The sequence below is a fragment of the Bos javanicus genome, chromosome 29 (genome assembly GCF_032452875.1).
Source record: "Bos javanicus breed banteng chromosome 29, ARS-OSU_banteng_1.0, whole genome shotgun sequence".
NCBI classification, from domain to species: Eukaryota; Metazoa; Chordata; class Mammalia; order Artiodactyla; family Bovidae; genus Bos; species Bos javanicus.
The window spans coordinates 43277448-43303195 of record NC_083896.1 but is presented as its reverse complement, the minus strand read 5'-3'; the positions used below and the strand labels follow the sequence as shown (position 1 = coordinate 43303195).

General features: G+C 59.9%; 1 protein-coding gene across 17 annotated transcripts in view; it reads left to right on the top strand.

The window, feature by feature from the left end:
• NRXN2 (neurexin 2) overlaps positions 1–25748 on the top strand; it is a 110535-nt gene that overhangs the window by 59413 nt on the left and 25374 nt on the right. For 9 of the 17 annotated variants that reach the window (XM_061406834.1, XM_061406838.1, XM_061406836.1 and 6 more), the window contains 7 exons: positions 3683–3709; positions 5363–5482; positions 5818–6199; positions 6820–7010; positions 8889–9062; positions 9379–9498; positions 22150–22331. In XM_061406834.1, the coding sequence (XP_061262818.1) occupies positions 3683–3709; positions 5363–5482; positions 5818–6199; positions 6820–7010; positions 8889–9062; positions 9379–9498; positions 22150–22331 (1196 nt within the window). Of the gene's footprint in view, positions 1–3682; positions 3710–5362; positions 5483–5817; positions 6200–6819; positions 7011–8888; positions 9063–9378; positions 9499–13897; positions 14882–22149; positions 22332–25748 lie in introns of those variants that run through there. The other 8 variants (XM_061406846.1, XM_061406833.1, XM_061406832.1 and 5 more) reach the window with 4 other exon arrangements.

Sequence of the window (25748 nt, the reverse complement as noted above, 5' to 3'; positions counted from 1 at the left end):
AAGCCTCCAGCTATGATGGGAAGAATACTGGGCTGGGGACCAGAAGATCTGGGTTCTAGTCCTGGTCTCCTAGACTGCTGGGTAAGTCATATCCCCCTTTCTAAGCCTCTGTTTCTTTGTCTGTAAAATGGGGATAAGAATCCTCACTCTGCCTCCTTTCTGTGGTTGTTTTGAGGCTTAAGTAGAAGCGTGGAAGTGACAACATTATATGATGCACGGCACACATAGAGACTGACTCAGCCAAGGGAAGGGAAGTCATACTGGGACAGGGACCGAAGCTTAAAGCCAGGCCTGGGACTCGCCTCCACATCCCTTGACCCCGTCTGGCCCCACCTCACGATCCCCATCCTGATCCCCGGTCTGCTTGCTACCCTGAGGGCCTGGCAGGCTTGGTCTGCGGCCTCGTGGTCTCATCTCTTCGGCAGGGAAGCCAGGCTCCTGCAGGCAGCTCGTCAGTGCTCACTGGATTAACGCAGACTTGGTCCCGAAGAGAGTGGAGCTGGTGACCACGTGGTGGGAGGAGGCGTTCAGAGCCAGTCTCAGGTGCCTGGGTGTTTGCTGGGCCGGAGAGGGCCAGGAGGGCCTGGGGCTGCTGCCCCTGTCCAGGCAGGGAGCCCCAGGAGCGGATCACGCCTCCTGCCCTGGCTTCCACTGTGTCTGCCGACCCTGAGCCAGTTCCTGGAGCTCTGCTGTCTACGGGCCCTGAACAGGGTGGTTGGTCTCTGTTCCCGGAGGCCCTGATTCGTCACCCTGTTCCAGTGTGATCTGGGTTCCTGGGTTCCCTCTACCTTGGGCATGGCCTCTGAGGCCAGCACCCAGCATGGCCTGCCTCTTGTCACCCACCTGGGGTTGCCTTTCCCTGCTATGTGCCTGTCGGCTGTCACAGTTGCCAGTGAGGCTGACACGAAGGGTGAATTGTAACTGAAGAATCTCCAAGCTGGAGGGGCCCTTAGAAGTCACCTCCTTCAGCCGGCCCGCGTGTGTGTATCTGCCATGCCTCCCCCTGCCGACGGGAGGCTCTCCACCTCTGTTCAGATGACTTCTGTGTCAAGAGCACCCCACCTCTGAGATGGCCACTCTCATCACTGGGTCGTTCTTCCCTGGTAGCAGCCTCCTCTTCTGAAATCCCCACTTGTGAACTTAGTTCTGCTGTCTCCAGCTGTACACAGCAAGTCTGACTCTTGCTCATGTTGTAAGCCAGGCTTAATGCACGTTACATTCCAAAGCCCTTTAATCTCTGAGACCATGGGGCGGTGCCTTGTTCCCACAGGGTGGTACCTTGTTTCCACGGGGCTCTTTTAAGAGGCTCTTGAGCTCTTTTGAGGCTGAGCTGCTGGGCAGACGACTCTGAACGAGGGCTGTGCCCAGTGCACGCTGCCACTCTGCAGTGTCGCCTCCAAGATTCCAGCCAATGGGCTCCTGAGGCTCTTTGCAAGGAGCTCCGGTCCCCTCTCCCCCACCTCCAATTTGCAGGGTGTGGATGGGGGAGCAGGTGGGATGCAGAAAGCGGAGCCTGGCTTCTTTTCCGGAGTTCCTTTCCATACAGATGACTTTTTTCCACCTGTCTTATCACACATTCATACCATCATCCTGGTCTCTAGGCCCAGCCAGGGCCTTGGTGGGTCTGTGCACACCAATCACTTCTGCCCGTTTGCTGAACTTGAGGCGCAGGTTTCTAGTTATCAGGGTAGCAGTTAAATCTCCCTGAGCTGTGCTCTGGGAGGTGCGGCCACCAGAGGGCAGTCTCTCCCACTTACCCGCAGTTGCTGGCTTTCCTCTGGACAGTGCTGGCTGCCTCCTGGGTGCTCATCTTCAAGGGGAGTTTGCTCCCCTCCAGTCCCACTGGAGGGGTGCTCCTTGGGGTGGGGTCACTTCAAGGGTGGGCCTGGAGCTAACACCTCTTCTCTGGACAGACGGAACCCCCTTCCTGGAGCCTCCATGCTTGGGAGGGGCAGAACTATGCTCCTCCCTAGGTCTTTTCTCCAAAAGGGGATCGGCCTGCCCTTCCAGCTCCCTTTTTTCTTTTTTGGACCCTTCATTGGTGAAGACTCTGCTGGCCCTGAGAGAGCCCCCGTGACCTGAGTCCAGGCCTGGCACCCTGCCCTCACCCCGACATCCTCCCCAACCCCCTCCGTCCAGCTCCCCGTTTCTTCCTCTTTTCTCTCTGTACCCTCTCCACCTCCTTCCTCTCCCTGTGACTTGCCCCAGATCTGCCCCTTGACCTCCTTCTGCCCCTCCCTTGGTGCCAGGCTGTGGCTTCAGGTCCCGGCTGCTCCCCCCACTCTTCTGCTGTGGTTGACGACGCGTGTGGGGCTCAGCCGTACTGCCCGCGGAACCCATGCCCCCAGAGCCACAGGGGAATCTACCTCCACTGCAGGAACCTTCAGGGGCTTAGGGGGATGCCAGATGACCCCACCCCACTTTGCCTCCTGGGCCTTGGGGTTGTGGGCAGAGCCCATTCCAAGAGGAGACAGAGGATGGCAGGATACACTGCTGCTAAGAGGGGCCTGGAAAGTGCCCCTCCCTGAGAGGTAGAGCTGGCCCATTGGACACTTGGTTCTTGTTTCCAGGTCAGGGTTGTTTGTTCAAGCCCCTCAGCTCACAGGGAGGGAAGCTGGGGCTGGGAGAGAAGAGAATTGTCCACAGTCACTTGACGGGATTAGGACCCAGCATTTCTGCCGCCTCCTGCCCTCTACTGTCTGGGTCTGATGGAGCAGGACAGGCGTCCAAAGACCCCGTCACAGGACTCTAGTGCTCTGTGTTCTAGTGAGGCTGGTGGACTCATGTCTTGTGGGTAATGTGTCCCACCAGGGGCGTGGCCAGAGGCCCCAGGGCTCCAGCTGCAGGTCCGTGTAGACAAGTGTGCTTTCTGAGTACCCAGGGCTCTCTGAGCCTGGACTTGGAGGACAACAGTGCTGGGGCTTGGGAGGGGCAGGAGGCTTCGCCGAGGGCGCCTGCTTGTCCCTGAAGACCTCTGAAGTCACATGGGGCCTCAGTGTCCTCATGTGTGAACCTCTGGCCCTTGCCTAGGAAAAGGGAATAATGCTAGTTCCTGTTCAGGGTGAAGAGCACCCTGGTTCCCAGGGACAGCCTGGTACCCTCCAGATTAGGAAGGGTAGCAAGAAGGTTCCTGTAGGGGTGGTGCTAGCCCCCTGGGGCTTTGGGAGGTGTATGGCCGCGGGAAGGGGGCCCTGGGGCAGACCCCTCCATTTAGCTCAGAGCCCAGGGGACACGGGGATGATGTGTGACAGCCTGGGCTCTGAGCGGGGAGTTGTCCCAGAGCTGGGGGAGCAGGGGCTCTGGCCCTCCTCGCCTGTCTCCCTCTCAGAGATGGGGAGATGTGGGGTTGGTCAAGCCCTCAGCCCCCCAGTGACCCCCTGTACGACTGGGATTCCCAAGGTGCCCATCTCCCTCAGATGTGAGAGGCCCGGGCTTCTCCAAGAAGGGAGATGTCAGCCTTCTTCCCATCACCGGTTGCCCTGCCTCCCAGTTTGGGGGAAAGAGGGGGAGGGGGCCGACTGAAGAAGGGGAGAAGGCACCTGAGCACGCGTGGTCCCCGGAAAGTGGCCCTGGGGGGAACCCCTGCCTGCAGATACCCCTCCCTGTGAAGGATGTAAAAAAAAAAAACTTGTTCTGCCTTTTTGTCTCCCCTCCCCCTCTGCCCGCCCCATGGCCCCCCCAGACTGCCTGCGCGTCGGCTGCGCACCCAGTAAGTGGCTTCCCTCTTCTTCTGCAGAGCCCCTGGGGGCCTGGGATTCTGGACATTGGGGTTGGGGAGGGGTGCGGGGGCAGGGGAGGAGACGGCGTCATCGCAGGCTTGTGCGGAGCTTGGGCAGTGGGTGTGTGTGGAGGGGTGTGCTTGTGGAGGGCAGAACGAACCAAACGAAGCTGAAGAGGGGGGAGTCGGTGGAGGTCTGGGGTCAGCATGCTCACTGAGACTAGGATAGGAAGGGCCAGAAACTTCAAGTCTCAAACGCTCTGGAGGGTAGGGGCTTGGGATGGCGCCTACAGCAGGAGGGCAGGAAGGAGACGAAGAGGGGCTGGGCTATCCCGCTGTATCTCGAGGTGGCCACAAGGGGGAGGTCGAGGCACGCGGGAGAGAAGATTAGGGCTGCCGGTGAGTGGGCGGTGAGCCCGGAAGTTCAGCCCTTCACGGCCCCTGTTTGGGGGTGAGATTCTGCCAAACGGGGGCGCTCTCGGAGGCTCTCAAAAGGGGTGAGAGCGGGTGGGGACATTTCTGAGCTCCCAGTGTGGCTGGATTCAACCCTCGTCTCTGAGTGTGTTTCTGCCTGGTGTGCCCTGAGGTCACTTAAGAGCCCAAGGACGCGGCAGCCACAGGCAGAAAGAGTGTACTTAGCTCGGCTCTGTGTGTAGTTGGACAGATGTGCGCATGCGTGGTGAGCCCTGCCCTGCTGGTGAGAGCACTGGGGTGGGGGGCCCAGGACGAATCTTGAGGGGTGCCGCAAATGGCCTGCAGCACCGTTCTAAAGCTAAACGTTTTTAGTCTTGGGAGCGGTTCATCCAGGTCTTGAATAAATGGCCGTAATTCCAAAAAAAGACATTCCGCTTTCTGGCCATGCTGGCCGTGCTGTGTACGTGATGTGTATGTCCGGGTGTGTGGAATTAACTAGGCGTGTGCAGAAAAGTCACACTGGGTCCCTCTAGATCAGGGATCCCCAACCTCTGTGCCACGGACCGGTGCCTCCTGTCAGATCCATGGTGGCACTAGATTAGAAATAAAGTGCCCAATTAATGTAATGCACTTGAATCATCCCCATCTCATCCTCCACCCGTCCTGGTCCAGGGAGAAATTGTCTTCCAAGAAGCTGGTCCCTGGTGCCCAAATGTTGAGGACCGCTGCTCTAGATGGGGGAGCTGTGTGTGTGTTTGTGTGTGGAGTGCTCATGGACAGCCGTGAGGCGGTAGGTGCACTTCACATTTGGGTGCGTGGTAGGGCTCTTGAAAGTTTGAGGCCTATGTGTATAGGCTGGGAATTCAGCTGCGGGCTACACACACTGACACGGAAGGTCCTGAGGAGAGGCGGGCTGAGTATGCTGGTCGTAGGTGTGAGTCTCCAGGTGCAGGGCCTTAGGGCACAACTCCGAAGACACCGCACTATTCACTCACTCCGTGTTCTTTTCCAATGCCACCCTGGGGAGTTGCACCAAGTGTGGCGATACCGAGTGCGTCTGTGTTTGTGACTGGGTGTGTGTGGAGGCTCTGTGTGTGTGCACATGTGTGTGTGGTGTACCTGTGTGCGTGGGTGTGTGCAGAGGTGAGGCTGTGTGCCCGGGGTGGCACTTGAAGCAGCCACATGAGGGCAGGAGGATGTGCTGAGCTGACTCCCCCCTTGGTGCCGCAGGTAAAGGCCCTGAGACGCTCTTTGCGGGGCACAAGCTCAATGACAATGAGTGGCACACAGTGAGGGTGGTGCGACGGGGCAAGAGCCTGCAGCTGTCGGTGGACAACGTGACCGTGGAGGGTAGGTAGTCTGCAGCCCTGTTCTTGGTGACCCCTGCCTGGGTGCCATTTCTCCCTTAGCGGTGGCATGTCATGGGCTCCTGGACCCCAGGGGCCATTTCAGCTCCCCAAAGGCAGCATTGCCCTGCAAGCCTGTTGGCCCAAAGAGTCCCACAGGTCCCCCAGACCCAGGAGCTGGGTGTGCTGCCAGCGCCTGTAGGGGCTTTGCTGATATCCTTCCCATGTGGCCCTTGAGTGGAGGGGAGGCTCCTGGGGACCCAAGACCCAGCCCCAGAAATGATCCTACAGTCTGGGCCCCAAAGCCATGTCCCCATCTCTGTCTCCTGTGCTGAGCAGGACAGATGGCAGGGGCCCACACGCGGCTGGAGTTCCACAACATTGAGACGGGCATCATGACGGAGCGGCGCTTCATCTCCGTGGTGCCCTCCAACTTCATCGGGCACCTGAGTGGGCTGGTGTTTAACGGCCAGCCCTACATGGACCAGTGCAAGGACGGGGACATCACCTACTGTGAGCTCAATGCTCGCTTTGGCCTGCGTGCCATCGTGGCCGATCCTGTCACCTTCAAGAGTCGCAGCAGCTACCTGGCGCTCGCCACACTCCAAGCTTATGCCTCCATGCACCTCTTCTTCCAGTTCAAGACCACAGCCCCCGACGGGCTCCTCCTGTTCAACTCAGGCAATGGCAACGACTTCATTGTCATCGAGCTGGTCAAGGGGTGAGGTGCTGGGCTCTGCACCGCTGTCAAGGACGTGGTCGCCCCTGTCCCCGCCATGACCAAGAGGCAGCTCCCTCAGCCACTGGCTAAGATGTCCAGTCCCCACAGACCACAGGTCCCCCCGCTACCAGCCAAGACGGAGAAGCGGCATCCTCTCTTCCACCCTGGTCACCCCCCAATTACTTCCTTGCCACGGGTTTCTCAGTCATATCTGTGCTCCATTCACTGTCCTGGCTCAGGCCATCCGGCCCTACTACAGACAGAAGGCAGGGCTGGGTTCCCGTGACCTCTCTGGCCTAAGAGGCCCCCACCCTAGAGCAGCTTTGTCCCTGCCCAGAGGACCCTACTGCCTCCACAAAGCTATCCCTCCATGAGCTTCTCTTCGGAGCCTGTCCCAGGATCCAGGTCCTCTGTGGCCTCCCTCCCCACATCCCCCACAATGGGACCTCACAACTGAGTCCCCGTGTTGTTGGTTTGGGTCCTTCCACTATGAGGTCTCCCTCTCTGCCCCTTCTTCCTGCAGCTTCCAGCCCAACCCCCACCCTGCAGCTGTAGCTCCTCCTTACCCCGCCTTCCCAGCCCCCACCTTGACCCAGTGTCTCCTCCCTACTGTGGGGCAGGTACATCCACTACGTGTTTGACCTGGGGAATGGCCCGTCCTTGATGAAGGGGAACTCAGACAAACCAGTCAATGACAACCAGTGGCACAACGTGGTGGTGTCCAGGGACCCGGGCAACGTGCACACGCTCAAGATTGACTCCCGCACTGTCACGCAGCACTCCAATGGCGCCCGAAACCTCGATCTCAAAGGTGGGGCCTGGGGCCTCTGGAGGAGGCCTGGCCCTAGCCCAGATACCCCCTTGGCCCCAGCAAGATCACCCCCGGCCTGGGATGCTCTTTCTCTTGCGTGATTCTGTCCTGCCCCTGCCCACAGTTTCCCTCGCTCTTTCCCATTTTCCAGTGTGTCTAGCCTGACATCTTCCTGTCAAAGTTCTGCTCAGCTCTCCTGCGAGGCTGCCCTCTCAACACTGAAAGCCTGCCTGCAGGATGTGTCTCACAGGGAGTTTGGTGGCCTCACCCTAGAGCTAGGAGAAGGCAGCCGGGCCTTCTGAAGACCTCTTGGCCCTCCAGGGTTGAGAAGTCTGCCATGCTGGGGGCCAGAGAGAGAGCAGTGTCCCTGCTGGGCTGGGAGGGGGCTGTGATGAGGGGAGGAAGGAGGAACAGTCTCCAGGTCCCCACGTGCTGCCCTGGTCGTATTCCTTGGGCACTGGCGGGACTAGTCTGGGCACTGGTTTGGACCCAGGCCTCCCTGGTGGGGTCAGCATCATACGAAGGTCCCCCATTCCCCGGGGCTTCTTTAGCAGTTAGTGGGGCCATCACTGCCTGCCCCTAGAACAGTGGTGTGTCAGAGACGAGAGAAGAGGGGGATGAGCGTAGAGATCCAGGGACTTGAAACAACAGGAATGAGGACGAGGCCTGTGGCTTCTCCAGAGCCCACTGGGGCAATGTGAGCCACTCTCACACGCCCAGAGCAGCCCCCAGTCCCTTAGGGATCCCTGGTGTCACTGTGACTCAGACTGTCCCAGCGTGGGGAGGGTTCCTAGAGACTCTGGAATCCACCCTCCTCTTGAGGCAGCAATGGAAGCTCCAAGAAGCTATGTGATTTGCCTGAGGTCACAGAGTGAGTGGGCCATGGAGTTGGAACCAGAAGCTTGGTCAGATCCTGCGCCGGTGCTCAGACATTCAGTTGGGTACAACTCTTGGCGACCCTTTGGACTGTAGCCCTCCAGGCTCCTCTGTCCATGGGGTTTTTCAGACAAGAATACTGGAGTGGGTTGCCATTTCCTCCTCCAGGGGATCTTCCCCATCCAGGGATCGAACCTGCATCTTGTGGGTCTCCTGTGTGGCAGGCAGATTCTTTACTTCTGAGCCATGGAGGAAGCCCCTAGAACCGATGGCATAGTGCTGCCAGTTCTCCCTGCTGCCAGAAGGGGGCGATGTGTCTCAAGTAATTTGCAGTGGCAGCAAACCCAGGGGTGGTCTGGGCTGGTCTTGGTTTGCACTGAGTTCCCAGCAGGGGCAGCAGGGTTGACCCATCATGTTTTGCTGGAGCTCTGCCATGGGCCGGCCAGGACTTCCAGGGAGTTGAGGTCCTTGTGGCCAGGCAGTGATGTGGAGGACCAGTGTCCCTGAGGAGGACTTCTTGCCAGTGTCACCCAGAATCCCCAGTCTAAGCCCTAGCTGTTGGAAGGTGCCGGGCTTAGAACCCCCAGCAGAAAACCCAGAGTTGGGAGAGCCTGGCAGAGGCCTGGAGGAATTCTGGGGATGGGAGACTTTGGAAGGGAGGGAGCGAGGGTGGAAGGGACCAGGATGCACAGCTATGAAAGGCCCTGATTACGGGCCGGAACTGGCATCAAATGTGTGGGAGAGAGCACGGAGCAGGTTCCTCCAGCTGCTTCCCTCTCCCCTCCCCGGGCATCTGGGCGTCTCTGGGAGGGGAGCAGACAGATGGAGAAGTGGAGAAGGAAGAAGGAAGGGTGGGGGTGGGCATCTGCCCCTCAGAGAGGAAGCTGGAGTCCGGATGAGACCGTGTGGGGCTGCGGGACCCGACACTGGAGGCTGATGTCCTGGGAGGGACCTGGGGATCTGGGGACCGGGATCCGAGCTCTGACCCCACTCCCATTACAGGGGAGCTGTACATTGGCGGTCTGAGCAAGAACATGTTCAACAACCTGCCCAAGCTGGTGGCCTCTCGGGATGGCTTTCAGGGCTGCCTGGCCTCGGTGGACCTCAATGGGCGCCTCCCTGACCTCATCGCCGACGCCCTGCACCGCATCGGGCAGGTGGAGAGGGGCTGTGACGGTGAGTGTGGGTGCAGGAGTTAGGTGTGACCCTGTGGGGTGCCGGCAGACTGGGGGGCCAAGTGGCCTCGATGGAGCCTGCTGCCACTGCGCTGGGACAGGGTGTGGGGAGAGTCAGGTCACTTGTCCTCCCTGCTGCCTCCCGCCAAGACCAGCTGTCATTGAACTCCCCCACTCCCACCCCCATGAATTCTTGGCCCTTCCTGCTCGGCAGAACTGAGGGAGGGCTTCTGGCCTGGTCCCAAAGCTTCCGTAACTCCTGGGGCGGGAGGGGGCTTGGCTGAGCGGGGGGTGTTCCCTCTTCCTGCCTCTTCCAGGCCCCAGCACCACCTGCACCGAAGAGTCTTGTGCCAACCAGGGCGTCTGCTTGCAGCAGTGGGACGGCTTTACCTGCGACTGCACCATGACCTCCTACGGAGGCCCCATCTGCAATGACCGTGAGTGCAGGACTGGGAGGGCTGGAGGTGTTGGGGGGAGGCCCCGGGAGGAGGGAGGGTCTCTCAGAGCCATGCTGCTTGCTTCCTTCCCGTCCCTTCTTGTCATGAGCGAGATGGAGGGGAGCTACTGGCTGCTGTTGCCTCCTGGAATCCCTTCTCGGGCCTTTGCAGGACTCCTGACACCTGTGTGTCGGGGGTGATGGTTGCTAGACAGCCTCTCCTCTTCCTTCTGAGCTGGTGGGACACTGCTCCCCTCACCCCTCCCCAAAGATGTGTCAGCCTCTGTCACTGTCCTGACGCTGGCCATGGTCTCAAGTGTCGTACCTCTGTCGCACAGGACTGGTGGGGCGGTTGCTGACCTGTACCCCCTTGCCCCTGGTGTCTTTGAAGTGTGCAGTGGAAACCCATTATTTCCTGGCCAGAATAGGACTACACCCCCAGAAGACAGGCTCAGGAGACTCCCAGGAGGCCAGGTCTCCGGACAGCTGGCTTCCCTGGAGGCCAGCCATGGTGTAGTCCCACCCAGCTGTAGGGTGTCCCTTGGATCCACAAGGACACTCCCTCGTGTCCTCACCTAGTTCTTCTCCTCCCTGGCTGGGCATCTGCTGCCAACTTGCATATTGTTTGAGGCCCCTTCCCAGAGAGGGCTTCAGCAGCAGTTTCCAGTCCCACATGGTCGGTGGCCGGCAGCTGGTTAGTACTTGGCTGAGAGAGGGCAGTGGGGCAGGCATGAGGGAGAGACAACCTCCTGCTTGAGGGGAGGCTGGGCAGCCTGTGGCCTCTTTAGGTGTCACCTGAATGGTCTTCCTTGGGGGTAGCTGGGCTGAGAGATCAGGGACACGACACGCCAGCTGCCTGAAAAAAGACACACGCACTTCACTTCGCAAACATGGACCCTGAGGCCTGGAGGAGTCGGTGGATTTCCAGAGTGAATAGCAGATCTGGGCTGAGAACAGGGGTCAGTGCCTTTGCCTCCATGCCACACTGTGGAGCCTTAGTCATCGGGCAGAGTCCTGAGTTTCTTAAGGGAAGCATAACCGACTGGTTTCTAGGATTGGGCTCTTGATTTTTCCTTCTTTGTAAGAATGCCCCCTCCATCTCCATGAGCGTTCCCTTCATCTCCATGAGTGTTCTGGTGTTCTGAGGCGGGCCCGTCCCTGGGTACCTCCACATCCTGTCCGGTCCTACCACTCTCTGTACCTGCCAAAGCCCGCAGACGCCGGCCAGCTCAGGGCCGCTCCAGTCCTGCCTATCGGGGAATAAGGACGGGCTGGGGCTGGGCCTCTTTCTCTCCAGCTCATTCCCGCTTTGCGCAGGCGATCTGGGGATGGTGGTAACTTTGCTGTTTAATAGTAACTATCCCTACTGACTGTTTCGTGTTTCACGGCTTACAAAGTCCTTTTAATTTGTCCTCAGAGAAGACCGTAAGATGGAGACCAGCTGTCTGATTTAGTTGCTAAGGACACTGAGGCCTCAGTAACAGGCACATCCATGCCCTTAATCACAGGGCGCTGGGGGCGGGGTGCGGCTGGAACCTGGGTGTTCTTAAGGTTTAGTCCCGGGGTGGTGGAGGTGGAGGCGGTGCCACAGATGGTGGGCATTTCTTGCCATGGCCGCAGGGGGTCAGGATGGAGAAGAGCGCTGCCCATCTTCACTACTGCACTCCCACGTGATGGAGCCTTTTGGGAGGGAGTGGAGAGATGGATGTGAGTTGAGGGAGTCAAGCCATCTTTCAGCAGGGGTGGGAAGAGAGAGTGGAACGACTTCCCTGGGTTCCAGGCAGGTGGGAGGCAGGGAGAGTTGGGGCTGGGGAACAGGGGCCTCTTGGGAAGTGTGACTGTCCCCGAGCACTGGTCTGTGTGAATGGTGGCAGAGCCCGAGCAGAGCCTTGGAGGTAAAGACAAGGTGGGTGCAATCTGGGAGCCTCTGAACACTGGCCCTGGGGGTGCCTTTGAGATCTCAACCCCTTTTCTCTTGAAGTTGTGCCTCCTCCTGATTCTCCAGGCTTGGCTGTTTGATGCTCGTGCTGTCTCTATGACGGGTCTTCTGGGGGCTCCACTGATACACAAGGTCAAGTAGGAACCTGGCCCAGATGCCTGTCTACTTCACCCCAAGTGTGATAGCCCTGGAGGCACCCTGGGTATCGAGGGCCCTTGTGCCTGAAGAGATGGAGGGGGTGGGGATGGCCCAGGCATCCTCAGAGGGTTGGGCCTGGGGTGTGGAGCTGTCTGGTGATGAAAAGACTGGGATGAGGAGGAGTCGACCTTCAGGACAGTCTTTCCCTACGTGTGGCCTCAGTTTCTCCATCTGGGACATGGGGATTCCTCCTGGGGGTGAAGGCACCATTGTGAGGCTCAGGAGTCTGCCCTGGGAAGGTAGGAGATCAGAGGGAGAGAAGTCATTGTCAGGATGAGAGAAAGGAAAACGGAGAGAAAATAAAAAAGAGAATATGAAATGAGAGAGGAAGGAAGCTGGACGGAGGCCTGCTTCCTGGCAGGGCCTGAAGCCCCAGGGCTGAGGTCTGGACAGCGCTTCCCTGGGCAGCTCCAGCTCCACCTCCCGGAGCCTGTCCGCGGGCTCTCCCAGGCAATGGGTTCTTCCCCATCTCTGCCCTTGTCTGTTTCTCATCTCCCTAGCCGCTCTGCTGGTCTCCGCAGCCTCTATTGATCTCCCGCACACCTCTGTCTCTCCCTTCTTTTTTACCCTCTCTATCCCCACCTTGCTCGCCAGTGTCACCCCCTCCGGCTCTCTCCACTTCCCACTCACTAGTATTGATTGGCCTCTAGGCGGTTTCCCTTCCTCTCCTCTCGCCACCGGCTCCTCCCTCCCTCCCTCCGGGACCATACATTTTCTGCCTGCTCAGAGCTCTGTCAGTCTCTATCCCAGAGCCAGGGCCAAGAGCGGGCACAGGAAGAGAGGGCAGGAAGCCGTGCTCCCTAGCTTGCAAACTCTCCTCCCTCATGGGGCCACACACCACCTGGACACTTCTTTCTGGGTGCCTCTGAGGACTCCTTTCTTCCCTCTGAAAGGCTGGGGACCAAATGGGGCATTGGCATCTAATAAGTTGGGGAAGGTGGCAGCTGGGGCAGAGGAGCTGTCTCGGGTCCTGAATGCATCCAGGAGCTGGGCGAAGCTCTTTCAGGGCTCCTGGTGACAGGTTTTGCTCCAAAACGGAATGCTGGATAATAAGCAGAAGCCAGCCCCTGCCCTGCCCCTCTCCCCTTTTGCCCTTTCTTCGCCTCTCCTTGTCTGTCTCCTTCCAGGTTCATCATTCCCTCCCTCCCTCTCTTCCTCATCTACATTCGGCCTCCCCACACCCCTACCGCCACCCCCAGCAAGACCCCGTCCAAGCAGAACTCAGGTTGATGTCAGTGCAGAGGTGGCATCCAGATGAAGGGATGAAAGCCTCCTTGCTCTTACTTCCCAGAAGTGCCGCCAAGTCTGAGGGGCAGGTCTCAGTGGAGAGGCCCCCTAGAAGGAGAATGGCTTCCTCAGCAGGACATAAGTGGCTCAGAAAGGGTTTTGTCCCAAGTGGAACACTCAGTGGATAGTTATCCTGGAATCGCCCCCTCCCCACCCAAGACGGGGAGGTTTGCATATGGGGGGAGGGGCAGAGGAAGTGGACTGGAAGGATTGGAGGTGTCCAGGAGGGTTGCCGCGGGTGGGGGAAGCACCCGTCTGAGGAGGTGTGGAGGGACTGTGTGTGTGGTGTCTTAACTCTGAGCACCTCTGAGGCTCCGGGTGCATTGTTTGCATATGGGTGACCCTGTTCTTGGAGGGTGACCTGGAGGTGGGGGTGTCCGTGTGTATGCTGGCTGTTCATTCATTGCCTGTGACCAAACACGTATGTGTGTGAGCATGTGTACACACTCGGTTGGGTGTGAGTTCGTGTGCCGGGTGTCTGGGAGCACATGTATGCAATGTCTGTGTCTGAGCCTGTGTGCGTGCGCGCGCACTGGTGCCTGTATGGGCACGTGGGTGTCTCCATACCCGAGCCCGTCCACATCCTAGCGTGCACGTGTGTTCCGAGGGGTGCGTGCAGAGGTGGTGGTAGCCACATCTCTGCGCACTGGGCCCTCGAGCACTATTGGGGCTCGTCCGGGCCCGGGGTGGGGGGTGGTGGGAGGAGGTGGAAGAGAGCGGCCTCTCCGGCTAGCCTCAGTTCTGTTCAATTATTCAGCAGGGCCCCTTCTCCGGAGGGGGCGGAAGGGGTGCGCGCACCCGGGCGTGGGGGAGGGGTGGGGCGCGCGCAGAGGAGAGGCGAGCGCTGAGCCGGCTAGCCAGGTGCCGCGCGGCGGAGCTGCCCAGCGCCGCCCGCAGATCGGGAGCCGCTCGGGTCCCTCCGCCCTGCCCCCTCCTCCGCCCGCGCTCCCCCTCCCCTCCCCTCTCCACCCCTCCTCTCTCCCTCCCTCTCCGTTCCAGCCCTCTCAGCCTCTGCAGCAACACTCCGCTGCCTCCATCTCTCCGCTGGAATCTCGCAGGCTCGCGCCTTCCCTCCGCTCAGCCCCGCTCCCCTCCTCTCCTCTCCCCTCCTCTCCCCTCATTCCCCCCTCACCCGGATTTGCTTTCCTTCCCCCTTCTCCCGCCCCCCCCCGCTCCACGGCCGCTCCCTCCTTCCCCGCCGGCCTCCGTCGGGCGGCAGCGGCAGCGGCAGCCGCGGCGCGGCGGGCCCTAGTCTCCATCGGTCTCCTGCTTCTCTCCTCCAGTCCCCCCTCCCCGGCTCGGTTTTTCCGCAGGATTTCCCCGCTCTCCCCTCCCTGCTTGGCCCCCGCGCCTCCCCTATCTCTCCACCCGGCACCATGCCCCCTCCCCCGGGCGCTCCCCCGGGTTTCTGACGGCCCTCTGTGCCGCTCCAACCCCGCCGGGATGCGGGGGGACCCTTAGCTCCTCGCGATGGACCCAGGCGTCCTGGACCTTGGCGTTGCCGCTCCGCGGACCCCGGATTCCCCGGCGGTATCCACTTGATTTCATTGGCTCCGGACCGAGGCTTGGGCTCTGATTTTCCTTCATTTCAACCCCCTACCCCCCTCCCGGGGCTCGGAGCCGGAGGGGGGCTTCGCGGGGCTACTCGGTCCCGCGTCCCCGCCCCCAGCCATGGGGCTGTGAGGGTGCCGCCCCCGGGCCGAAATGCCCCCCGGGGGGAGCGGGCTGGGGGGGTGCCCGCGCCGCCCCCCCTCCCTGGCCGGGCCCCTGCCGCCGCCGCCGCCGCCACCTCTGCTGCCGCTACTGCTGCTGCTGCTGCTGCTGCTGTTGGGGGCGGCCGAGGGGGCCCGGGTCTCCTCCAGCCTCAGCACCACCCACCACGTCCACCACTTCCACAGCAAGCACGGCACCGTGCCCATCGCCATCAACCGCATGCCCTTCCTCACCCGCGGCGGGCACGGTAAGTGGCGCTGCCGATACCGGCCGGCCGGCCGGCCCCCGGGGCCTCCCTTGCGCGCGGCCCTGGCCCCCGCGGGCCGCACCCCAGCCGGTGCGCGGCGAGGCCCGGCCCCTCCGCTCTGCGGGCCCGCGCCCCCTCACCTCCCATGTTGGGCTCCACCAGCACCTCAGCCCCACCCTCTCCTCTCCAGCAGCATCCCCTCACCCCGTCCATTTATCCCTCATCTCTATTCACTTTCGTTGCTTGCCTCCCCTTCACCTCCGAATCCCTGTCTCCGGGGTGTTACCACCCTTCTGTGTAGGCCCCCTCACCCCCTCCCTATCTGGCCGTTCATCCGCTCTGCCCTGCTCTCCCTTCCCCGTTTCTCTTCGTCTTCACCACCTCCATCCCTGCCCCTTATCATTCCTCCATCTGGCTTCCCTCCTCCTCGGCCACTGTCACCTTCCTGGCCCAGCCTCTCCGTGCCCGTTATCTCCTTGTCGGTCCCCCACCAACCTCTCACCTCTGTCCCATCTATCACCCCTCCTCAGATGTGTCCCATCACCGCCTCTTTCACCTCCTTGTATCTGGCGATTTCACCTCTGTTCCTGCAGCCCCTGTCCTGTCTTTCCCCCATTCCTGTCCTTCCACCGCCTCCCAAGCAATCAGCTTGCTCCACTGTCCCATCCTTTCCCAGCCTCATCCCTTCACCTCTGGTTTTTCCTCTCCATATCTCTTCATTTCTGCCTAGCTGCACCTCTGACCCTCGCATCTCCCACTCCCCACTGTTTGAATTTCTGTCCCCCACCCCAGTCTGCCCATCGCCTCTCAGGTCAGTCCTCTCCCACTTTACACTGTCACCGCTTAGCTCGGTGTCTCCCCCCTGCTGTAACCTTCCTTGTCAGCGTTGACTTAGCCTTCCCTCTCAGACCCCATCACCTTTCGTTTCTAACCTCTAGCACTTCTAGTTTCTGCCTTTTTTTTTTTTACCTCCCAGCCCAGTCCCTTCACCACTTCTTGCCTTAGACCCCTAAGATTCACCGCAAGCCCCTCCTCCCATCTCTGTACCTGCTGCCTTCTATCTCTGTCTTCCGTATTCTCTGTGCCCCCAACACTTCCCATTACTGCGTCCCCATGACTTCCAATCCCAGGCCTCCTGGGTCTCTCCCTCTTCACATTTTATTTCATCTCCATGTCAGGTCCCATATTTCCCATCTCAGTCTCTCTTTCACATTTCATCTCAAAGCTCCTGTTACCTGCTGTCCCAGAGATCCCATCACCTCCCATTTTAGTCCACTTCCTTCTCTGTTCTCCACATTACCTCCCATCTCTGTACCTTGTCATCAGTTCCCACAGGGTACCACCATCACCTCCATTTCTATACCTCTCTCACCTCCCATATGGTACATCACCTCCCACCTCCATACCTCCATTGCTTCCCATCTGTATACTTCATCACCTTCCATCTTTGGTCCCCATCTCAGCCCTCATTGCTGTGCTCTCATCACCTCCTATACCTGTCCTCCCGTCACTTCCCTCTCTGTGCCTCTGTTGCCTTCCATCCTGGCACTCTGACATCTCCATGCTTCCATCCCTGTGCCTTCACCAGTTCGCACTCTGTACCTTGTTGTCTCTAATTTCTGTATCACTTCCATTTCTGCCCATCCATCCCCTCTCATTTTCTTGACTCCCTTTTTGTCCCTTCCTCATCTTTCATGCCCGTATCTTCACTTCCCATCTGTGCCCTCATGGTCCCCATTTCTGCACGCATCTCTGCCTCCTCATCACTGTTCTTCACCTGTCCTTTCTTGCTTCCCAGTCTTTGTTCCCCCATACCACTTTCAAGCTTTCCGCCTCTTTTCTCTCCCCCTTCCTTTTTTTTCTTAGATTATCTTTATCTTTTTCATGCCTCTGCTTTCTCTTCATCCAGTTCCCAGGAGCAGCCTCATCCAACATCCTTTCTCATTCCTTTCTTCTTCTTGCCCAGCAGAGTGTTCCTGGCTAACCTCTGTCCCAGCTGGGGTCATCTCCATGCCATGCTCTCCAGGCTCTTCTCCTGCACTCACCGCCCCCCATACCCCTGCTCCTGATTTTAACTCCCCTGTTCTCACCAGGAGCAATCTGGCCCTCCTTTCCTTTCTCCATCCTCTTTATTGTCCCCTCCAGGTCCATCGAGGCTCAGTCCCCAGAGAGACCCAGATAGGACATGGTCTTTCTGAGCAGTGAGGAGAGGCAGTAAAGGATGAGAGAAGAAAGGCCATCAGGGAAGATCTCTGTGGGGTGACAAGGAGAGGAGGTCAAAGAGGCAGGGGATGGAGGGGGGCTGGCCCAGGGGAGCTGGGCAGATTGGAACTGAAGTGCCAGAGGAAGGTTCAGTGAAGGAGCTGGTGTCAGGGTGCAAAGAGCTGGGGAGGGAAGGGAGAGACAATGGAGGAAAGAACTTGGGGGGTGTTGGGGGTGGGATCCTATGGAATGCTGGCATTGGGAGGCCTCAGAGGCAGCCACCCCCTTGTGCGGAGGAGAGAAACAGCCCAAAGAGGGCCACAGGCTGCCCAGGGCCCCCTGGAAGCAGAGGAACTGGAGGGCCCCTTGGAAGCAGAGGAGCTGGAAGGCACTGCAGGGCAGTGAGGGGAGGGGATGGGAAGACTGAGTGGAGGAGGCCATGAAGGGTCAGGCAAGTGAGAGGAAGGAGGAGGGCCCAAGGACAGAGAGAAGAGGAGGAAGAGGCCAGCGGCCATGGCCGAACCCCACCTCTGCACACCTCCACTGTGGGGTGAGGTCCAGGGGCCGGCTTCTGCTGGGACCCAGGCTTGGCAAGAGGCAGAGCCAGCTTGGGAGACCCATCCAGGCCAGAGGACACCTTTCCTTGCTGGGCTTCCCCACGGTGAGGAGCTGCTGTTTCTGCACCTGCATCTCCACTTCCCTTCTCATGGGCTCTTGCCTTTCTCCTTGCTTCCTTCCCTCTTTGCCTTCACTCTTTGCTCCATTTCACTTCCCACCCCCAACCCCTCTTCTTACATAATACCCCTTACCGACCTGCCAGACATGCCTGCACCTGGAGTCAGTCTGGGCTGGGGAGGACCAGAACACCTGGGTCCTAAAAATGGCCCGGGGCGGGGGAGACACTTCTGATCCTTGACCCTGATTCTGCTTTCAGAGCCCTTAACGTGCCTCGCCACCCCTGACCTTCATTTCCTATACCCTCTGAGGCCAGGAAGAGAGGGGTCAATCCCAGTTCGTTTCTGAGTCAGGAGCCTCCAGGGGTTCTGTATTCATCACTCCAGCTTATAAAGGGATCTGGCATTTATTTTGATTCTTGTTATGGGTGTGTTCACTTGGATGTCTGACTGAATGTTTTATGGCAAGGAATGGGCTTAAGAATTGAGGAGATATTGTTCTGGGATCAAGAGAGAGCTGAGCCCAGGGCTCTGGATCTGGGGAGGAACCCCCCCTGGGGGGTAGTGAGGGTCTGTCTACAAAGAGCTAGTGTGTGGGGGCTGTGGGCACTCAGGCCTGCAACCTTTCTGGATTGTGGAGGATGTTTTATCCTCTCGTGATTCTAGATCTACCAGAAGGTTTCTGTCATGGCTTCTGATGCTGCAGAGGGTCTGCACATGTAATTTTAACCACAGGGGTAGAACTGCATGGGTGGCTTTTCACATGGGATGATTATTTTGTTTGGGTCTGGATTAGCTAACCATTATTAATGGTTGGTTGGTTTTTTCCCCTCTAGAATGCAGGTTTGTGGGAATTGTACAGAAGATTCTTGGTCATTTAGTGTTTTACTGGACCAGTGAATGTCTGGGTCCAGGAGGCATAGAGAGGACCATGCTGGGTGTGGGCAGATGGTTCCAGGCCTGGGCCTTTGGGTGGTGGCCACTTAGGCCTGTGCATTTTGTGTCTGGTCAGAGGCAGTCTTGCCTTGGGCTTCAGGGGTGTTCCCCACCCTGCCACCCCACAGTGTTATCTGTCATGTAGTTCAGTAGCATTTTCCTGGGGAGGTCAAGAACAGTGGGTCTGGACCACCCGAGGGCAACATAATGGGCCTTGGCCTACGCCCCCTTCTTCTCCGGAGCCCTTTCGGGAGCCCGTCAGAGGTTCTAGCTGTGGTTTGGTGTCCTGGGCTCCAGTGTGCTCCAGTGTACCCCCGCGACCCGGGGTGTCGGGTGGCCGGGGCCTAGGACGGCTGGCGGGGCGAGAGGCGGGAGGCGCCTCCGGAGCGCAGCCGGGAGGGAAGGGGAGGGACCGGGCGGAGCCCCGCCCCCCACCCGCGTCCGCCCCAACCCCAGCCGGCTGCCCGGAGGGCGGGAGCCGGAGAGCCGGGGAGAGAAATGCCTCCCTGGGGTAATCACTGCCGCCCCAGCCCAATAAACCATTCATCCTTCACCTCTTCGGCCCAAGAAGTGTCTCTCCATCCGATCCCCCACCGTGTAATAAACGCCTTTAGGCTTTTACAGTCCCGCCCCGCGTAATAAACTGGCGGCAGTGGGAGAGTCGCGGGGTAGTGAATCCCGGGGGAGGCCCAGCCGAGCGGGGGCGCGGGCTGGGGACTGGGGTTAGCGGGGGGCGGCAGGCGGCCCGTGCGCCGTGGGCCTCGGGGGCGGGGAGGGGTGCGCCCGTCCGGTCCTCGCGGTGCCAGCCGCTGCCCTCGCCGCCTGCCAGTCTTTGTGCGTTTACCGCCATGTTTCCCGGCTGTCTCCTGTCGGGGTCTGCCTCCCCACACTGGGTCTTTGTGTGCAGCTGGCTGCGGTGTGGCCTGTGTGTGGGTGTGGGGTCTGTGGGTGCGTCACTGGGGACGCGTCGGCCACCGGGCCCGGGGCTGCGGGCACCCGCCCGGCCTCTGATCCCTCCTGCCTCACTGCTCTATGGGCATGGAGGTGGGGGGCGGCTAGCTTCTCACCTCCTCTCCGGGCTCAGGGTGATGTGCTGTCTGGGTTCCTGGGATGGGAAAGTGAGGAGAAAGGGTCTCCTTTTCCCGAGACCTGGTGGGTTTGGGAGGCTCCAGGTAGATGGAGTTTCCTTTGTTGGTCGAGGGACCAAGAGACCCAGTAAGCCCCTTCTGCTTTTGACTGGGAGGCCCTGGAACCAGGGGTGAAGAGGCCCATAGGCCAGGAGGCAGGGAGGGGGGTGTGTGCAGGAGGGTCAACATCTCAGCTCCCCTGGCCCTCTTCACCCCCCAAATTTGGACGTGCAGCTTGTGAGTGAGGAGAGGGGGAAGGGAGGACCCTGGGTATTTCGGTTACCATGGAAACAGCCGATTTTCCAGAGTGCTGCAGTGTTGGGAGTGGAGAGAAGGTTGCCGGCTGAGGCCTACCCTGCTCCTAGCCCTCAGGCCCTTCCCTGTCCTGTCCAGGCAGTGACTGCCGGAGGCCGGGGCTGTGGCTCATGCCCTGATCGGATTCTCCGCCCTGATCTTGGGGCCCCATCTTGAGATTTCAGATCTCACCAGGGAGGCCCTCAGAGGGGAAGGATACCTGAGTCGGGAGGGGCAGGGCCCAGCTTCTCTGTCTGCTGGGGGTGATTTCCCGCAACTGTGGTGTGGCAGACTTCAGTTAACTGACACCCTGGTGGTTTCTTCCCCCAGCCTTGCCCCCTGGGAGGGAGTCATCTTCCCCTCTGGCCCTGCACAGATGACCATGCTCCCCTCTGCCCCCCTCCCCCCTCCCCACACCGCTGGCCTCACTGCCTCTCTGGGACCCAGAACACACACAGCCTTCCCTTGTCTCCTTGGCTTCTCCTGGGCCTGGAGAAGGTGCCTCCCTCCAAGGCACTCAGGGGTCCCCTCTCCTTTTGAAGGCCTAGGAGCTTCCTAGGATAGAGACCTCTGGTCCCGTATTGCCCAAACCAGGCTCCTAGTCCCTGAGGTGAGAGACCCCAAGATGTGTGAGAGGGGTGGCCTTAGTGTTACTCACTGGGCTGCCATTTTGGCAGAGCAGGTTGCTCTGGAAATACCCCAGACCCTCCTTGACCTGGGACTTTCTAGCCCATCCAGAGCTCTCCCACCCCACAGCCACACTTTTCTCCCAGTCTACTCCAGGCTTTTCCCCTCAGGCCCATCTGTCTCTCTTTTCTCTCTGGATAAGTCTTACCATGAACCCCTCTCCCCCAAGAAGTGCTTTGAGAGGAGTCGTTAGTGGCTAATTATTTAATTAAGCATTTTATGAATCTCATCTGCTCCATTTATGTTCTAAAGAATGCAAGATTGTTGTCTTCCCTTCTCTGAAGGCCCCGAGCACTGGTCCTCTAGGCCTCCCAGACAGAGCTCCCTTGCCAGCAGCTGGGTGACCGGTCCCCCACCCCCACCGTGGCCATCAGTCTGCCCCCACCCCTCCACCCCCAGGGAGCCCAGGCAGCCGCAGGAGGGAACGTGGGGACTAATGGGGTTTATTTTGGGGCTGAGATCGTTAGGGACCTCACACCCCGCCCCCGGCAGCCGGATGGCAAAGAGGAGACAGAGGGGGAGAGAGGGTGGGGTGGGGGAGGGGTGGGAGAGGGTTCCCTTCACCATCTCTGGCTCCCACCCTCCTGCTTTCTCTCACCTACACCCTTCTCTGTCCCTCTCTGTCCATCTGTCTCTCTGCCTCCTTCCTCCTCTGGCTGTCAATCTCTTCCTGCTCCCACCCCCTTGTCTGTCTCTTCTTTTCTGGGCAGGGCTCCAGGACCCCTTGTTTTGGCACCCAGGCAGCCCCCTAGTTGGGAGTGGAAGCAGGGAGTCCAGGCAAACTGGGACCAGGCTTTGCAGGGGCTTGGGAGGGGGTGGGGGGCAGGTGCTGGAGGGGCGCCAGCCTGCGGGCTGTGAGTCAGAGCCGAACACAGCCCCTGCTTCTCCTTGCGCCATCGCCTGGGGTTCCTTTGCCTTGGTGCCTGCTCAGCACAGCCTGCAGAAGCACACACCTCACACCTGTCACCTGGGCCGGGCCTGGGAGCGGTTGAGCGGGGCCCTCTGGGTCCTGCCTGCCCCTGGTGATCATCTCTGTCCCCTCGCAGCATCTCCCCAGGCCCTCTCTGTCTGTGTCAGTCTCTCTATTACCTCTCTGTTTTGCTGTAATTAAAACTGGAATTCTTGATGAGGCAGCTACATCTGTCTGTGCGCATGCACAGGCTCCCAGCTGGGCACCCGCCCGCCAACTGTTCCCTAGGGCGGCAGGGCCTGGTGGCAGCTGTGGGTCTCACACCTGAAGCCCTGTACCCTAAACCGGTTGTCTCAGGGCGCTGGGCACAGCCCCAAGGACCTACTGACCGTGCCCTCCTGACGCCTTATCTCCCTCTCCCTTTCCTTCTCTCTGCAGCCGGAACCACGTACATCTTTGGGAAGGGGGGAGCGCTCATCACCTACACGTGGCCCCCCAATGACCGGCCGAGCACGAGGATGGACCGCCTGGCTGTGGGCTTCAGCACGCACCAGCGGAGCGCCGTGCTGGTGCGGGTCGACAGCGCCTCGGGCCTCGGGGACTACCTGCAGCTGCACATCGTAAGGAGAGGGGCCACCACCCCCGACCTCCCGGCCTTCCTACCCCAGGTCCACTCGGTCCCTTCTGCCATGGAACCAGCACCTTAAATCTTTCCCTTCTGTGGAGCCCCCAGAATCTCTGTTTCCTGACCCCTGGGGTTTCCTTCTGGCAGTTCTGCTCCTGGGACCCCCTCTCCCGCCAATTATGCACTGAGGCTGCCCAGCTCCGAGCTCTGAGCCTGTCTGTGTCTCTGACCTTCCTGAATGTAGTCAGGGCCCCCCTCCAGGTTTCCAGGCCATTCTCCCGCAGCCTTCGGGGACGCCTTCACCTCATGACTGCCCTGGGTTGCTGCCCACTCACTCCGACACCAACTCAGCCACCCACCGTGTCCCGTACTTTGTCCTGCTCCTCTGGCCTCCCCACCGGGGGACGGCCCACCCTTGCTTCTTCACCTTGCCTTTTGATCCTGTCTCGCCTCTGCTCTGCCCTTGAATATCGTTCCCTTAACCTTTGCCCTTGCAGCAGCCACCTTGCCCGGCCTCATGGCCATAGCTACAGCCTCTCTGGCCACAGCCCTGCACATTCCTCCCTGACCTCTTGGCCCAATCCCACGTCTCCGCCCTGACCTCCCAGCCCGGCTTTTCTGCTTTTCTCTGTGCAGCTCCCCTCCTTGCCCTCTGCTCCCTCCCACTGCCTCCCCCAGGCCGCCTCTCCTCACAGTTTACATCCTAACTCTAGTCTTGAAGCTGCCCGTTTCCTCTCCATCTCTGGTCCTGCCCCACACCCTTCCCTACAAGCTCTAGGTGGCTCTGCTCCACTTCTGCTCTAAACCTCTCCCCTGCCTCTCCCCTGTCTTAACCCCTGGGCCTCTGACCTGCCTCCATTTCCACCTGTGCAGCCCCTTACAGCCACCTCCCTTCCCTGCCCGCACCCCATGCACTGACCCTGGCCGGGACCCTGAGCTGGGAGGGCTGAACAGGCTGGCCAGGCTCTGTGTGCTGGAGGGATCTGCGTGGGGGACCCTGAGCTTCAGGGGAGCGAGAGGGCAAGGGGAGAGGCTTCTCTGGGCTCCGGCCCTTCCTTACAGGACAGCTTTCTAGGCTCCCCAGGCTGCATACCCTCCCCCGACACTGACTGGAAGGAGTGAAGGAATGAGGCCTGAGGGGAGATGGCCTGTGGGCAGAGTGGAGCCGAAGGAGAAGTGGCAGCTGATGGGCACCGGGCGGGGGAGGCCAGGCAGCGAAGCGAGCAGGAAAGGGGTGCAGAGGGAGGTGTGGCAGAGAAGGCTGGAAGCTCCGGGAGCAGGTGTCTCCGCCCGCGTGAGAGGCAGTGCGATGGTGCGATGACTGAGTGTGACAGCGTGGGGCTCGTGCGTGTCGATCATGCCAGGAGTGTTTGAGGGGTCTGTGGGGGACAGTCTCGTGGCCTCTGATTGGGCGTGGCGCTCTATATTTGTATCCTTGACCGTGTGGTGTTTGTTGCTGGTTCAGTCTCCTGACCCTGCGTGGCAGGTGTGACTGTGCTTCTGGGTCCTTCGCTGTGAGTGAGGGCGGTCGCTCTCTCATCACATAGTCGTGAGAGGCTGTGTGCCTTTCAGAGCAGATGTTTGGGTTTGAGTCTCCGCTCCACCACGTCCTTGCCCTGTCTTCATGGGTCCCCTCATTTCCCGTGCCTCTATAGTGTCCTCCTCTGCGTAGTGGCATGGGCAGAAGACAGGGAGCTGCTGGGGAGGTTCGAGATGATGCACATAAAGCTCTTAGGACATTGCCCAGCCCCTAGGAAGCACCGTGTCTGGTGATAGCCCCATCACCCGTGAGTGTCCCCCGGATGAGTTGATCTACAGGTGGTCTGTGTCTGCCTCATTGACGACTTCTGTCTCTGTGCCTGTGGGTTTAGGGGACAGGGTCCACCCAGTGCTGAGAAGGGGCAGGGTGACAGGGAGCGGGAGGAGTCTCCTTTTCCCCCTCTCAGCAGTTACCCCCCACCTTCGCAGGGTGCTGTGGTGAAGCACACACCCGGCTTCTGCTGGGTTACCGAGGAGGGTGGGGCGGGGTGGGCGGGGCTGGCTCTGGGATGGGGAGCCTGGAAAGGGTGAGGGGCCCTGGAGGAAGTGTGGGAGCCACATGAGGGGTGAGCGGGGCACTCGACGGGCTCGAGCCCCCTGGGGCGGCCCCCAAACCCCCTCCTTCCCTGGTGACACACCAGCTCCCACCGCAGCGTCATTAGCAGCTCTCAGAGAGTGGGGAGGCGGCAGCAAAATAAGAGAAAAGCAATTTGACGTTTCTAATAAAGCGTCGCTCCACTTTGCCAAATTAATTTTGACTCCCATAATTATTTGCTGTAGGAGCGGCCTCGTTCTTCCCGCCGCCGCCTAATGAGGTAATTGGGGAATTAGGAATTAATGACTTTAACAGAAGTGACAACTGACTTCACGTCGGAAGCAGCACTGGGAGCTGCCTCTCCCCCCCGGAGTGCACGGCTCTGAGCTTGGCTGCCTCCTAGGAAACGGGGGTGTCCTGCCTTCCAGCCACCCTGGACGGCCTCTGTCTGCCTGGCTCTCAGACCACTTCCGCTTTTGACTGCCGTCACCACCTGGCTGAGCCTCGTGGGGAGAAACCCTCAGAGGCACCCAAGGGGCTGGCGCTGTTGCATTACTCACAGTAGTACTGAGGTCCGTTCCCCTCATATGAGGAGCAGACCATCACCCCTTCTCCCTGGATGTCATCAGTCTGCAGGTGGTGGGTGGGTGCAGCTTGCTCGTGCTCTTTGTTAGGCAAGCCCAACCTCAATTTCCCTGCTTTGCTGCATCTTTGAAGAGCTGCTGCCTGAGTGTGTGGCTCTGTGTGTTTGTGTGGCTTTCCCAGGTTCTAGGAGGGGGAGAGATGGACCCACAGTGGGGAAGGGATAGGGCCTTCTCCACGTGGACCACAGGCGACACCCTGCTCCCCACCTCCCCCTGCACACCCCAGGCCTGCCTCGTCTGAGCCACCTCGCCCCTCTTTCAGTGCCGCCAAACCTCTTGACCCTGTTGGTTGCAGGAGGTGGCCACTGAATGGCTCCTCATGCCCAGGCTGGACTGGAACAGTCTGTCAGGAAGACTCCAGGAGTGTAGCGTGTTCTGGGAGGATCTGGGTCCCCCTGACTGTGTCTGTCCCGTGCGGAGGAGGGTGTGGGAACTCAGGAGGCTGGACTCGGGGTACTGCTAGGAAGCGCAGGGGAGTGGAATAGGGGCTCAGGTTTAGGGCCCAGAGGGCCTTGTGCTGGCTTCTTTAGAGGTCTTTGGTCTTGAGGGAAGGTTGGTCTCAGTAGCCTCTCAGATCACCCCCAGCTCCAGCACTCTGGGTTGGTGTCTCCCCAGACTGGGGGGGCAAAGCAGGAGAGGGCACTGGCTTTGGAGTCAGGCCAACTGGAGTTCAAACCTAGGGTTCCTTTCTTAT